Source organism: Heteronotia binoei, chromosome 1, assembly GCF_032191835.1.
Source record: "Heteronotia binoei isolate CCM8104 ecotype False Entrance Well chromosome 1, APGP_CSIRO_Hbin_v1, whole genome shotgun sequence".
Classification (NCBI taxonomy): domain Eukaryota; kingdom Metazoa; phylum Chordata; class Lepidosauria; order Squamata; family Gekkonidae; genus Heteronotia; species Heteronotia binoei.
Window position 1 is genome coordinate 128,682,438 of NC_083223.1, and position 14,577 is coordinate 128,697,014.

Here is a 14,577-nt window from a genome sequence, read left to right on the forward strand (position 1 = left end):
ACAGGGCAGTGGTATTGTCCGTAAGCAGAGCCACGGCCTCTCCCATCGGTACCAACGGGCCCAATGCCATCTGTTGAGGACGAAGTGCCGACTCAACCAAAGCCGCCGAAAGCCTCGCCACTCGATTCTTCCGAGTTTGTTTGGAGAAACTCAGACAGTGAGCGCAAGAATCGACGCGATGTCTCTTGCCCAGACAGAGGAGACAGAGGGAATGGCTGTCAGGGGGGGGGGGCAATCTTCTTCCCATAGGAGCGGCACCTCTTAAAAAAACCCGTCTTTCCATAGACGCCCAGGAAAAAAACCCACCCAGGAAAGTCTCTGAGGGGGAAAACACGGGGAAAAAACCAAGCCCCGAAGGGCAAGTTCAACAAACTTTTTTTTTAAAACAACACTAATCTAACTAACTAACTAACTAACTAACTAACTAACTAACTAACTAACTAACTACACTAAGAAAATAATAAACGGGCTATATACAGCAGGCAAAAAAGCAATCCAAGATTATTAGGGTTTGTAAAATCTTTCGGGATCAAGTGCCATGTTCTACTGGAGAAAGTTTTCCTTCCAGACGTTTCGTTCTCAGCTGCGGAGAACATCCTCAGTGGCGTTGCAGCCGGAGCAGGCGCTCAGACCTTCTTGGCTGCTGTGCATTGAGTGGGGCCAGGGCTGCTGGAGAGCTGCTATTTGTAGGCTGGAGGGGGTGTGATGAAAGGGCATTTGGTTTGTGGATGTGCCCATTGTTTGGTGGGGCTTCCTGGAAGGGTAGTGATAAGGAAACTGGCTGTTGAATGTGACCATTGTTCTGTGTTAATTGCTGGGAAGGTTGGAAGGGGTTTGAAGATAAGGAAGATGATTGTTGACTGTGCTGATTGTTCTGTGGAATTTGCTGGTTGTTCTGAGACTTTCTGCAATTTATAGTCTGTAGGGTGTTTTGCAGAACTGGATACCAAGATTGGTGGATGAAAATGCCTTCTTCCTTTCTGTTAAAATTGTGCTGGTGTTTGTAAATCTCAATAGCTTCTCTGTTCAGGTCTGAGCGCCTGCTCCGGCTGCAACGCCACTGAGGATGTTCTCCGCAGCTGAGAACGAAACGTCTGGAAGGAAAACTTTCTCCAGTAGAACATGGCACTTGATCCCGAAAGATTCTACAAACCCTAATGATGTTACCAGCCGTGAAAACCTGAAATCTTTGAAAATCCAAGATTACTTTACCGACCGGGGACACGAAAGGAGATCTTCTCAGCGCAGCGGTCAGAAAGGAACTGGTGGGATCCTTGCGCTGGTGCCAGCGAGCATGCGCAATGGGAAACGTGCGCATGCCCGTTGGTGCCGAGCGCGAAAATATCCTGGGCTTTTTAGGTACCGATTCAGGGATCAGCGCAGGCGCTCTATCCCATAAGTGTGAAGCACAGAGACCACGAAGAAGATCTGCTCGGTTCAGTCATTTTTCCTGGAAACATCCTAGCTGGTCAAACAATGGATTCAGTACCTATAGCCAGGACAATATTATTGGTGGAAACCACAGGCTTCTCTCATCACAAGTGATCCTCAACATGGAGCTGTGTTATGTCAAGGTACTCAGACATTTGTTTCCTGGTGCCTGCTTGCTTGTCGACTCTTGAGGATACAATGCAAAAAAAACCCCCACAGAAGACTTTTGATCACTCCATCTCCATTATGTGCAGGTACATAGCAATTATGTACCCTTACCTTGTCATAGACACAGGTTTTTGGCCTGGGCTTGGAAATCTCTCTGTGGCCATGCAGGCAGCAAACCTTATTTTCCTAAAAACTGAAAGTGCCTCTCTTCTGCAAAGTAAGGAGGAAATCCCACTTTTTGTCTCCTTCTCTGTGCCAAAGTCATTTCAGAAAAGCCCAGGAGGAATCAGCTTTGCATCCATAGCATAACACTTGGCTCATAACCTTCCAAGATGTTGTGATTGACCATGGTCTTCATAGCAGACATCTTGTGTGGTGCTCACTGGGCTTTCTAAAAATTCCAGAAGTGTTGCAGACTTAACAACTAAGTTATTTCCTGTGAAGCTGTCAATAACTATGATAATTTTATTTGGAGAAGTGTGAGAATTTCACTCAAATTGCCACTTTTTTACAATCTGCAGAAGGACTTGAGAAATAGCCGATGCAATCAATGTGATAAGCCAGCCAGTTTAATTTTGATACCCTTGTACAACACAGATTCAAACAACCTGTCTCTCTCACAGGGGTGTTGTGAGAACAAGATATATGTTGGGTAGAACTTTGTACAGGTAACGTATTGTAGAAGCAATAGGCAGCAACATTTTCAATCCAGCTACACCACTCTGAGGCCAGCTGGCATCATTCACTTTACTGAAGCTCTGCCTGCTTCAGAAAATAGGACACATTCCCAGAATGGTGTGGCTTTGTTAAGAACTTTTCTAAAATGCTCTGGCTTTCCACAAGGTTAGTTCTAAACTGCACTTTTTATTGGAGCCAATTTATAGATTGTGACTCATCTGCCCATATGTCATTGACCACATGCGCACACACACCATCAGACTGAGCAAAGGGGGGGGAGGGAGCAAGTAATTTCCTTGGCTTCCTTTCTCCCTTAGCGTGGGATTTCTTTAGCTGACGTTTATAGTACAAGACCATTCCTGTAAACAACTTTTATCTTCCAGGCAACCAAAAAAGGAAGAAAAAAGCTGAGTGTACAGACTGAGATGCTTTGCAGGCCAAGTCTTCAGACTGCCTGAAATGGTAGAAACTCTCAGCACAACTGAACCAGCAGCTTGCACTTTGGACAAACCAGAAGCAAATATACATTGCTGATTCTCCTAATGAAGAAGAAAAACACACTGTTTCTGGATTTAGATATTATTTGCCTTACCTAGCACAGTTCTACAAGTATATAATTTTAAAGTTCATGCTTGAATCTTTTAAAGAAACCTTTACAATCCTTAACACCTCAATAAAATCAGGTATTCATGTTTACATATCACCACACATTTTAGCTCTAGTAACCACTGCCAAACCGCTGAATATGGAATTTTTAGCATAATGTCAAACCACTACTAATTGTTACAGAAAATTTCAGAGTAATCCTCTCAAACTATGTTTTGACAAGTCCTTAGAGTGAGGCCTCATTTTTTTTAATGGATTCACAGCCCATTTTGTTTTCATAGCAGCTCCTTAGCTACTGTCGCTTATACTTATTTCAGTTTTACAGGTCAGGAATCAACATGTAAGGGGTATATTTATAAGAGTAGACAAAGCCCTGCCTATTTTGCAGAAGTATCCAAAACTTTCAAGTCACAAAGCTTCATACCAAAACAGAAAGCTCACCTGACTGACACAGGAAGTACTTACTTTGGCTCAGTGCAATCTTTTCACTATGTTTAAAACATATGAATTAGGGATGGGCACAAACTGGGAAAGTGGTGTTTCCTTATTTGTTGGGTTCCATGAACCAAGAACTTCACGCTCTCTTCTGTTTGCCAAGCCACTTGAGAGTGAGAGATACCAATCTCACAAGAAGTCTTCAGCGGGCTATTCTCCACCTGCTCACTAAGTCTGGCAAAGAATGGATTTGGGATGATGACATTATAGCCCCCCTCCCAAAGCAAATGCCCCCAGGAAAACTCAGCTGTGGCTTAGGTCCCTGAAACCACAGCAAGGAACACCTTCCCAGCCGGGTGAGGTGTTTAAAAAATTGTTCCACTGTGTGTGTGGGGGGGGGGAGCTGGTGGGGAGGAGAAAGGAGTCCCTCAAAGCCTCCCCTTGAATCAACCAGTAGCAAGCAATTCTCCTTCTCCTAACTCTCTCTCAATAACAAACTCTTCTCTCTTCCTACTGCAAGGTGAAAACAGCTGAGTTAAGGTACGGTGTATAATCTGCTCCCATAGAACAGAATGGGAACTCCGTGATTGGCTGCCAAAGCTGCCAATAAAGCTATGAGGAACTACTATGGGTGTTTCTGAGACTCTCCGCAAGCCCACCCCCAGCATTACCTAGGAATTGATTAAATTGGCACCAGGTGTCTGACCAATGAACTGCTCTAATGAACCAGCTGAACCTCCACAGAAAAAATGGCAGTTCATTGTTGGTTTGAAAATGGTGCGACCAAACAAACCAGGTCAAACTGAACCACAAGCTGGTTTGGTTCAAATAAAATTTCAATTTGTTTTGTGGTTTGTGCTCATCCCTAATATAAACACATCCGTATTCTCTTCTGTACTCCATTTTCCCTTCTCTTATATCTTCAGAGTATAGAATCATGGGTATTTTCAAACCAGAGCTTTAGGATTGTTTCAAACTCAGCTACAGTTAATACAGAAAGGGGAATGGAATTTGAAGTCAAGACCACATAGGCTGGCAGGAGGCTTTTGCCGGGAAATTTCATGTCTGCACTGGGCTTTATTTATTTCCTTGGCTTCCCACATTTGATGGAAACACATTCAAGGTTAATGAGCTGCATTTTAACAGTATTTTGCCCCAACAAGATACTTCCCTTAGTATGTCAAACTTAGGAAAATGTTACATATGTAACATGTAAAAGTATTCTTCGTTTTAATGTGAAGTATGTAACACTTTAGATATGCATCCCATAAGGCCACTTGTAATGTTCATCTATGTTCAGTGTTCCCTCTAAGCTGAATTAGCGTGAGCTAGCTCACAGATTTTTAGCCTTCAGCTCACACATTTTTGTCTTTGCCCAGGAAGGATGTCCCCAGACATTAAGGATGTCCCCAGAGCACATTAATTTATGCAGTCGCTCACAACTTTAATGCCAGTAGCTCACAAAGTAGAATTTTTGCTCACAAGACTCTACTGCTTAGAGGGAACATTGTCTCTGTTATACCTTTTTTCCATTCTAATAAATTCATACTGAACCTCAGAGATTCTGAATATAATTAGTAGCACTTTGGTATTTTTCATATATTTGAATTGCAAAATTCTCAGCATAAGAATCTGACATCACTAAGGCAACTTTGGTCACTGCCATGTGTTAATTTGGTCCTCTTAAGCAGGAGGCCTCCTACAGGTTCTTATTACCCTAGTGTGTATGATGCTTCAGTGTTACTCTAAAGTGTTACTGATACAAATTAAGTGGTTTACTGGAAAGCAATACACTAGAAAAGCAAATTGTAAACTGAATCAGATGCAAGATACAGGAATGCATACAAAACGGATTAATACAAATCCATCCAAAAGATACAGATAGGTACAGAAAATAATATCAACAGATAAACAGGCTAATGCTGAAGCATTACCAAATCAAAGTTCTAAATCAGTTTCAACAGTAGAGGACATAAACCATGAACAGGCACTGTAAATACACTTGAAACAAACATGAGACCAACGCAGTATGTATTATCAAATCTGAATCTAAATGTTAAGCATTAATTTTTTACCTTACCACTCTTCACCCTTTCCAGTTTTGGTTCAGTTTGCTAGGAAGCAAGTTGTTTCACAGCTATTTATCCAAGGATTCAGAAAAATTGAAGAGGCAGGTTTGTGACCCTCTTAATCCTAAAATTCCTGGGAAGTAGCAGAAGGGGAAGGCAAAGCATAGCAGCTAAGAGTTAGGAATTACAAGACCATTACAATTCTGTCCAGACCTGGAGTTCCTTAGCACTTAGAAAGAACACATTTTAAATGTGTTTCTCCTACATAGAAAGAATAATAACTATAGAAATTAAGACCAAAAATCTAAAAAAGTAGGGAAAAGTACCCAAGCTAACAAGAGAATGGACTCCAGAAAATTCAAGTCCCAGAAGTAGGCCTCTAAAGGCCTGAAGGTAGGAAAGCTGGATCCAGAAGTGAGTGGATTCCAAGTTGCTCAAAGCCCACTCTTACCTAAGGTCTTTATACCTTTCACTTGATCAGGGGTGTTACCAAGATAGTTCCAATCCATAGGGTGGAGAAACTCATTTCTAGTTTACTTTGACACCCAGGGGACCAAATGTCCTTTTCCTATAATATCTTCCTAATATCTCAAAACAATATGAGCTCTTCTTATCAATCATGAGTCTGGTCTTCTTGTCCGTCAGAATTGTAGGTTGCACCAGTATCCTGGGGATTTTTTGCTTTCTCGGAAAATCAGCAGCTCATTCTGAGGACTTCCAATGAAGATATTCTGGCTAGGGTTCTGTGCATGTAAACTGTCAAGGGAGCAGTCTATTACCTTTTATGTATGGAACCTAGTCCCGTGCAATCCGGTTTGTCATGGCATATCAGCAGCTGCTTATCTTAACTCAGTTGGCAACAAGATTTTTTTTAAGGAATCCAGCAATCCATGCTTCTCCTCATCTCACAAAATCATACAGGGCTGAACACAATTGAAGCCATCTGGTGGGAGTGGTCTTTTGTTGTAAAAATCAATTTGAGCAAGCTTTAGACAAATTGTCTCCCATCTCCACCCCCAATAAAGTCCTCTCGATATTAACAGGTATTTTTCCAGTGCTTACAATTACTTATGGTTACATGTTCCTCTTAAAACGCACAAAAATCACTCCATGCTGTATCATTGTGGTTTCAGCAGAAGTCACAATTTCTGATGGTAGTATAGACTAAGGGTTTGAAATCCACTTTGTTCAAAGATGGACGCTGTAACTAGGCCAATTCAGGATCAGGAATGTACTGGATTTAATACCATGGTGATGGCATAAAAAGAATGGTGTGGAGGAGAAAAACCCCTAGCCTTGTAATTTCTGACCAATGCTAGCTATCAATAAAAACCCTGGAGTGATACACACAAAACCCTATTTTTTCATCCTGGCTTTACCCATTACACTCAAATTATTATCTATTTACAAATTTTTCACCATGCCCTTTTACCCTGATCAGGGCGAACAAGATAGCTATTAGATTAAAAGCCAGATATAATAAAAATCATTAAGACCAAACAAAATACATCATTAAAACCAATCTAAAATATACATTCAAAGAGATAAAGGCAACCATTAAAACAAAGGACCGGAAGGAGGTATCACTGAGAGAATGCCAGATGAAACAAACAAACAAAAAGCCTTTATCCACTGATGGAAGATAGCAACAGAAGAGGACAGGTGAGTCTCTTTACAGAGAGTTCAGAGTTTGGTTCCATGACCAAGAAGGCCTGCTCCCAGATTGAAGTCTTCTAATCTCAGAAGGTGACAACACATGAAGCAGGCCTTGGAATCTGACCACAGCAGTCAGGGAAATTCATTAAAAAGTAGGAGGTGTTTCAGATACGCAGGCCCCAAGCTATATATAGGGCTTTAAATGACAACACTTAAACTCATTAGGATGAAAACCAGGAGGGAAAATTAAGACCTATTGCTGAAGGGTTAATTTAGGGAGAAACTATAAGCATGGTACTGGGTTCTTGGTGTGAATACCGAATTTATTTCACTTCTAAAACTCAGAAATCCAACGAATTTAGTTAGTTGAAATCTATGTATGAAATTCAGCCCCTCTTCCCAACCCTGCTTTTTTGCCCGTTATTGACTCTCTTAGGCTTGCCAAGTCTGCCAATGCTGAAGCCATGACTAACTACCTTGTAAGGGTAGCCTCTAGTTCAATGCTGTTTCTTGACCAGCCTAACACTGTCTATTTTATTCTCAGTAGCGCATGGTTCATCCCTTCTGACCTTAAATACTGTAATATTGTTTCAGAATTCTCTCTCCAATTAATGCTTTCTTGCCACCACGGCTAGTGCCTGGTTTTCGGTGCCCTAGATGAGGCCACCCTGCACCCTATTTCCCGCCCCACTGCCCATGCCCTCCCCCCAGCTCTATTTGTATTATGCCCTGATTAAATTTCTACCACCTGGAATGGAGTCATTTTAATTGTTTTAACTGTTTATATTTGTTGTTACTTGAGTATTGCTTTATTGTTACTTGTTCAGATTTGTTGTAATCTACCCTGAGCTGTCTGTTGGGATAAGGCGTAACAGAAATTAGCATAAATAAAAAATATCTATCTATTTGTCTGTCTGTCTAATTTATTGAATTGAGGTTAAGTATCAGTCTTTAGGTTTTTTAAATAAAATGCACTGTGCAAAATCATTCTTAAAATTCTGGTGATGTTATATATTTATTAAAACATTTATATTCCATCTTTACTCAGCTTACAATACTAGTTAAAACAGCAAACCTCAAATGTCCCCCTCCCTCTTAAAAGATGCTTGCCATTTAAACTCCATACAGAACTTATCATAGTTTATAGACAGGAACAAAACACAAGCAGAAAGCTTTATAGATTTTAATAGGACACAAGAATCCAAATTTTAACAAAGAACCTTTAAAAATCTGTCACACATTTTCAGCTTTCAAGAAGATCATACAAAAGGCATAATTTATCATGAACAGAACAGACATTAAAACAGCATAACTTTAAACATGAACAAGCAAAAATCAAGTTTCTGCAACATAAATTGCTAGTAACAATACCTAAAAATATTACAAATGTCAAAGTGGTTTCTAAAAAAGTAGTAGTTAAGTGTTAACTGATAAAACAATTATTTGCATGGTAAAATGGCAGCACCACTAGGAGCCCTTTCTGAAAAGGTATTTGCTTACTCAGGAACTTTTAAATGATTAATTCTATACATAAAAAGGAGGCAAAATAATTGTTTCATGATTTTCATACCCTTCTCTACCATGCAAAGTGTCAAAGTGTAGTTGAACTTTCCAATCCAAAGGAAACCTGCATGTACATCATTTGTTGGTTTAGGAACTACAGCACACATCATTGAAAACAAAAGCATAAAGGTGAACATAAGATTGCCATTCTCCAGGTCCTGGTAGGGATTACTCTGGTTTTCAGGGTTTCTGCCTGCCACTGGACCCTATCTCCAAACAGTGACATCACTGTGGGATGTTGCGATGCAATGATGTCATCCAGAAGTGGCATCATTATGCAAGAGATGTCACATGATGATGCTATGGTTTGATGAAAAAATTCCATAGTTTGAAGCTGGTTTTACCACAGAGTTCTATCCCAAAAGCAGAGAGTTACCAACATGATGCCACTTCGGGGTGATGTCATTACGTTGGGACGTCATGGAATGACAAGAGGACCTGGCAACCTTAGGTGGACAGCATACATATGTGGATAGGCATCTGAGTATGCTACTCGCTCATACTTCACTGCTTGCAATGAAATGCAGTTCCTTATCCACATAGCTGTGCACCTTGTTGTGTACAAATAACTTTTTATGCACAACTATAATTGGATTGGGGACATTCATATTCTTTGGAACTACAAAGCCATAATTTATACAATATTTGTGTAAAGTGCATTTGCTTTTCTTTCTCCTGTCAATGCAGTAAAGAAATCCATAACCACAGAACCTAGTGGAAGCTGTTAAAAATACTTACCAATCAGATAGCCCTACTAAGGATGGGTGTTGGGTGACATCTACAGGAACTTCAGAATTGTTAATTAATTTACTTGTGTTGCTCAGAAATAACCAGGTTATGGTCCATCCCTTCTGACCTCGACGAGTACAAAGCACATCACTTCATTCTAGTTCTTCAGTTTCTTCTGAAAAAAGGTCTGCCAAATCAGCTACTGTTAACACGGAGGCTTCTGACTGCTTCATGGAAGAACTGGAATGACTTTGGGGATTGGTGTGGGGAAGATGAAAACCACAACAGAAAATGAGGAACACAGTTCGTATACAATCCAACACAAATATGTCCTATATGAGTGCTTTTTGCTTCAACGATTATTGTTAGAAACTAAAGCTTCCAAGATGAGTACTGGATTGTAAAAGTATTAAGAAAAATCTTCCAAAATGGATATAAATTTATGCTTACTGCTTGAATGGTGTTCTGTAAGCTAAGTTTTGCTTTATTTAGTTATCTTTAAAAATGAATTCCTAATTCACACAATTGTAAATTGGCTTAAGTCACACTTGAATTATATATTTGAAAATGCTGCTAAAGCACAGAGCATTATGAGGCTACCACAAGTCAAAATTAAGATAGGCTGAAAGCTGCCATGTCTGTCACATGTCAGCCAAGTATCTAGCAAACCAGTGCATCAGGCTCAAGCCTAAAGAGCCTTATGAGAAATGCATGATTACATGCCATATTTCACCTTCAGGAACTGCTCCAAGACTGAACAGGATTGGAGGGGGGTGGGGAGAAGAGACACACCCAATTTGCATTTTTGCAAGGTGAACACCTTGCCCCTCTAGCTCTTCATTTAATTTGAAGATATCCAAAAATGAGCTGTGTGAACCAACTCTTTATTCCAGTTCTAATGACTAGTTCAAATTTTAGAAAAGTAAAGCTAACGATGAGCAGTATTAACGCTTAAAAATGTATGTTACATCTGGTATCAGTAACCAGATCATTAGCTAAGTTTTTTAAAGATTCAGATGGGCAGCCATGTTGGTCTGAATCAGTAGAACAAAGCAGGAGTCAAGTAGTACCTCTAAGACCAACTAAGATTTATTCAGAATGTAAGCTTTTTTAAAAAATTGCACATTTTTTTAAATTACGTTTTTTATAATTTTACATTTTTTAAAATTACACATGATGGATCTGCAAATGCATTATCAATTAGAAAGATGAGTCATAGAGGCTTTCGTAAATGATCAGTTAACAGCAAAAAAGATCTACAAGGGTTACTAGCGTGGTGCATGACATTAAGAACGTTTACATCAGGGCAGCACTTCTGTTGGCAGTGGCTATCATTTTCATCACATATCTCATCATTCTAATATAATCACCTCAATTTATTTCTGTACCTTTCCTGGCTTCTAAAGGTGGGTGGGTTATCTGTCCTAGTTAGCTACTTTTGTACTTTTCAAATGATAGGCATTCAAATAAGTATAATATTGCTCTACTGATACAGATAAATTACATTTTATTTACCTTCTCTCTACAGTCTTCAGCATTGTCTGCATTCTCTCTTCTATTGTAGCTTTTATTAAGAATCTGTGAACAATGGTGGGTCTAAAAATGGAAAAAAATTAAGAAACAAATTAGCACTAGTTTGTTACACTTAATCCTTTTCACTCCTTATTCAATCAGGTACATTGACTGTGATGATTCTAAAAACTGCTTTAGCTGAGAACACTGTCAAAACATTTTAATCTATAAAATTAATGACTAGCCTCAGCCAACAGCTGAGTGCAATACTTTGCAAGGGAATCAGAGTTGTATTTAGAAAATACTAGTTTAGCAAAAAAAAACACCTTTTCCTTCCCTCTCTATGGAAAGGAATACATAAATTTTCTGTAAGTAACAAAAAAAAATCCTCCTTACCTTTATAGCTAAATACAGCTGGCAATGAAAAATGTTTGCACAATATGCAACACTAAATCTAGTAGATGTCTGATCTCACAATAAATTCTTCAAAACCTCTATTATATTCTAAAACCAAATTTACAGCACGTGGAAAGTAGTTCTAGCACTACCAACTCAAAACAGATGTCCACTCTCAAGTCACCAACAGTTAATTAAAACATTTACCATTTACACTAACTTTCCAATTACTCTCAGCTCATTACAAATCACTACAGGAAATCTGGCTAGCTTAGCTAAGTCAAGCCACATGACAATTGCAGCACTAACTTTGTTTGCCCAATACGATGCACTCTGCCGATAGCCTGTAGCTCATGTGCTGGATTCAGTATAGGTTCCACTAAGAGGACATGAGTTGCTTCAATGATGTTTAGTCCATTGGAACCAGTATGAAGAGGCAACAACAATATGTTGATTTTGGGATCATATTTAAATGCAGAGAGATTTTCCTGAAAGACAAACCACCCCCCCCTTATATTTCAAATTTTCAAGGCGAAAATAACTGAAAGAATATGCAGGATCACAACATGTCCAATACTTAAAATCAAATTCAGTTATGGTGAAAGACAGCAGGACGACAATGTTGAATATCAACTCCTTCATAAAGGCAGGCAAGTCCCAACTAGGAAGTAACCAGTCAGTCACTGCCTCAAAACAGTTAGGCTAGCGCACACACAACAATGGTTTCCTGTGCTGCACAGCTCCAGCACCACTTAACCATAGTTAAGGTTGCTAAGGGTTGTATATTTTACCAGGATCTGAAATGGGTTACAGAGCCTGAGTGAACAGGAACCTCCCATTAACTTTAACCATTGGTAACTTAATTACAGAGGAACTGTTTAAATAAACTAAGAAAGCGGGATTACATTTTCGTTTTTTATCCCACTTCTTAGCCCTAAAATAGCTCCCAAATAAACTGGCTGCAATGAAGTAACCACCACTCAACGTATGTAAAACACACTTTCCATTTATGCTTTAGTGAAATCAAGCATTCACAAAGGCTATTTTGAGTACACATAAGAGATATATTTCTCCCCCCCACCCAATACCTTCAAATTAGACACATAACATCTAACTTAGAAAAACAGAATTGCTGTCATAACAATAAATATAATAAAATAAACAAACAATGTTTTGTTAGTATTCAACATTGTCTGCCTATTGTCTTTCACTGTAACTGAAATATTATACATGGAAGTATAGAAGTATTTTTAGTTGTGGTTAAGTGGTGCAGGAGCTATGGGGAACAGAGAACCACTGTTGTGTGTGCACTAGCCAAAATGTTTTGAGGCAGTGACTGACTGTTATTTCCTAGTTGGGCTTGTATGTGTTTGTGAAGGAACTGATATTCAACATTGTCAGCCTGTTGTCTTTCACTGTAACTGGTAGTATTATACATGGAAGTAAAGCAGTAGAAAGAGTAACCTTCATAATGCATTATAAAATGGACTAAAGTTCTGAAAATGGTGATTCTGATGGATGTTTGGAACTGGTTTTGGACTAAATTCCTTAAAAATAATTTTATCAGATTTGAAAGAAAATTTTCTTTAAGATCTTGGTTCGCTACTGTCAGACACACAAACAGATTATTTATGCCACAAAATTCAGATAACTGTTGGAGATGCAGAGAACCAAATTTTTATCTGTTTAACATATTTTGGCTTTGTTCTCTAATTTTTGGAGTTCAATGTGATACATAAATATTTGATTATATCACCTCTAATTTGATGAATAACCAGTATTACTTGAAAGGGATTGTTGATTAAACTGATTTATGATTGGCAGTTGATGCTAGACAATACACAGCAGCACGTGCACATGTGTGTATGTGTGTTAAAAGGAAGGGCATGGCAAAAAGATGCATTGGGGTAAGGGCAAAGGAGAATTAAAAGAAATTATTTTGACTCATTCTGAAAAGATTTTTTTAGATTAGATTTCTTTGTGTTTATCTGGGATTTTATTATCTGAGATTATATTATTTTATTGGATTGGATTCCATTGTTTAATGACTGGAAGTAGATGGCTGAGATACCTCTCTCCAGTTCTAACAGATGAAGAACAAAAAGAAACCTAACAACACAACTTGCAATCTTTTTTTGTGGAAAGGAGCAAGAGTAGTAGCTTAACCACTAAAAATTTGTGGCAGGGCATGAGCTTCTGTGAGTCGCTGCTCACTTCTTCAGTTACAGCTGAAATGTGAGTCCCTCAATCCTTATATCTTGGAAAATGGAATGATTTTCAGATGCCAAATGACAATAGCAGGCATTGATAATGAGACAGAAAACCTAGGTCTGAATTCAGTCCTGGAGGATGCATTGTCTTGAGCTTCATTATCAGTTGCAATTCAATAGTCTCTCTTTCTAATCTCCCTTTGAAATTCTTTTGTTAAGAGAACTGCTACTCTTAGGTCAGCAACTGAATGTCCTGGAAGTTTAAATGTTCTTCCACTGTTTTTTAAATGTTGTGGTGTCTAACATCAGACTTATGTCCATTGATTCTTTGCATCCTCCTGGATGGAATCCTCCTGGATGGAACTGAGACCTAGGTTTCCTGTCTTATTACCAATGCTGGTATCTCCACATCTACTACCTGTCTGCATATCGCACCTAATATCACACCCCACCACATTGGAAATACCATAAAAACAGCCTTCAAGCCTGGCGGACACCCCCCCCTCCCATTTTACTTTACAAATGCAGGAGGCAGACAAGCCCTACAGTTTGAAGTAGAGAGAGACAGAGTCATTTCAGGATGTTGGCTGGCAGCACTACTATCAAAAGCCCAGAGCCACTTGTGGGAAGGGCGGGATATAACTCCTAAATAAATAAATAAATAAATAAAATATCTTGGAGGAATCAAATTGGTGGGCTAGGTAGGAGTGTGGGGGGTGCATCAACCCAAAGATGCAGAAGTGAGGTGAGTGACAGGAACTTGTCCTCTGCATAACACTGGTTAATTAAGTCCTGGATAACAAATCAGTTATTGTATCTTGGCAGATTTTTCATCATTCACCAATATTCTGCTGTTCCCAGTGACAACTATTCTTTATGACTCCATTGCTATAGAGTACTAACTCACATACCTGGAACTTGTTAATTCCATTGATCTGAGCAAATACCATGTTGTTATCATATAGAGCTTTTGCAATAATATCCAGCACATCTTGCCACTAGAAAAATATAAGTGAAAGACATTTCATTGTGATGAGATTGCTGTCTTTATTACAACAGTTGAACAAGATAGTTTAGCTATAAACTAGCTATATCATTCCCGGTATCCAAAAGAGACAACAGAA

The 14,577-nt window shown here is 39.1% G+C and overlaps 1 protein-coding gene across 2 annotated transcripts in view; it reads right to left on the reverse strand.

The window, feature by feature from the left end:
- Window positions 1-8,212: 8,212 nt before the first annotated feature.
- The window catches only part of SHPRH (SNF2 histone linker PHD RING helicase), a 60,915-nt gene continuing 54,550 nt past the window's right edge, over window positions 8,213-14,577 (reverse strand). For both annotated transcript variants that reach the window (XM_060240594.1, XM_060240602.1), the window contains 4 exons: window positions 14,365-14,451; window positions 11,553-11,731; window positions 10,851-10,931; window positions 8,213-9,584 (listed from right to left, as the gene is read on the reverse strand). In XM_060240594.1, the coding sequence (XP_060096577.1) occupies window positions 9,488-9,584; window positions 10,851-10,931; window positions 11,553-11,731; window positions 14,365-14,451 (444 nt within the window). In that variant the 3' untranslated portion in view covers window positions 8,213-9,487. The remainder of the gene's footprint in view (window positions 9,585-10,850; window positions 10,932-11,552; window positions 11,732-14,364; window positions 14,452-14,577) is intronic.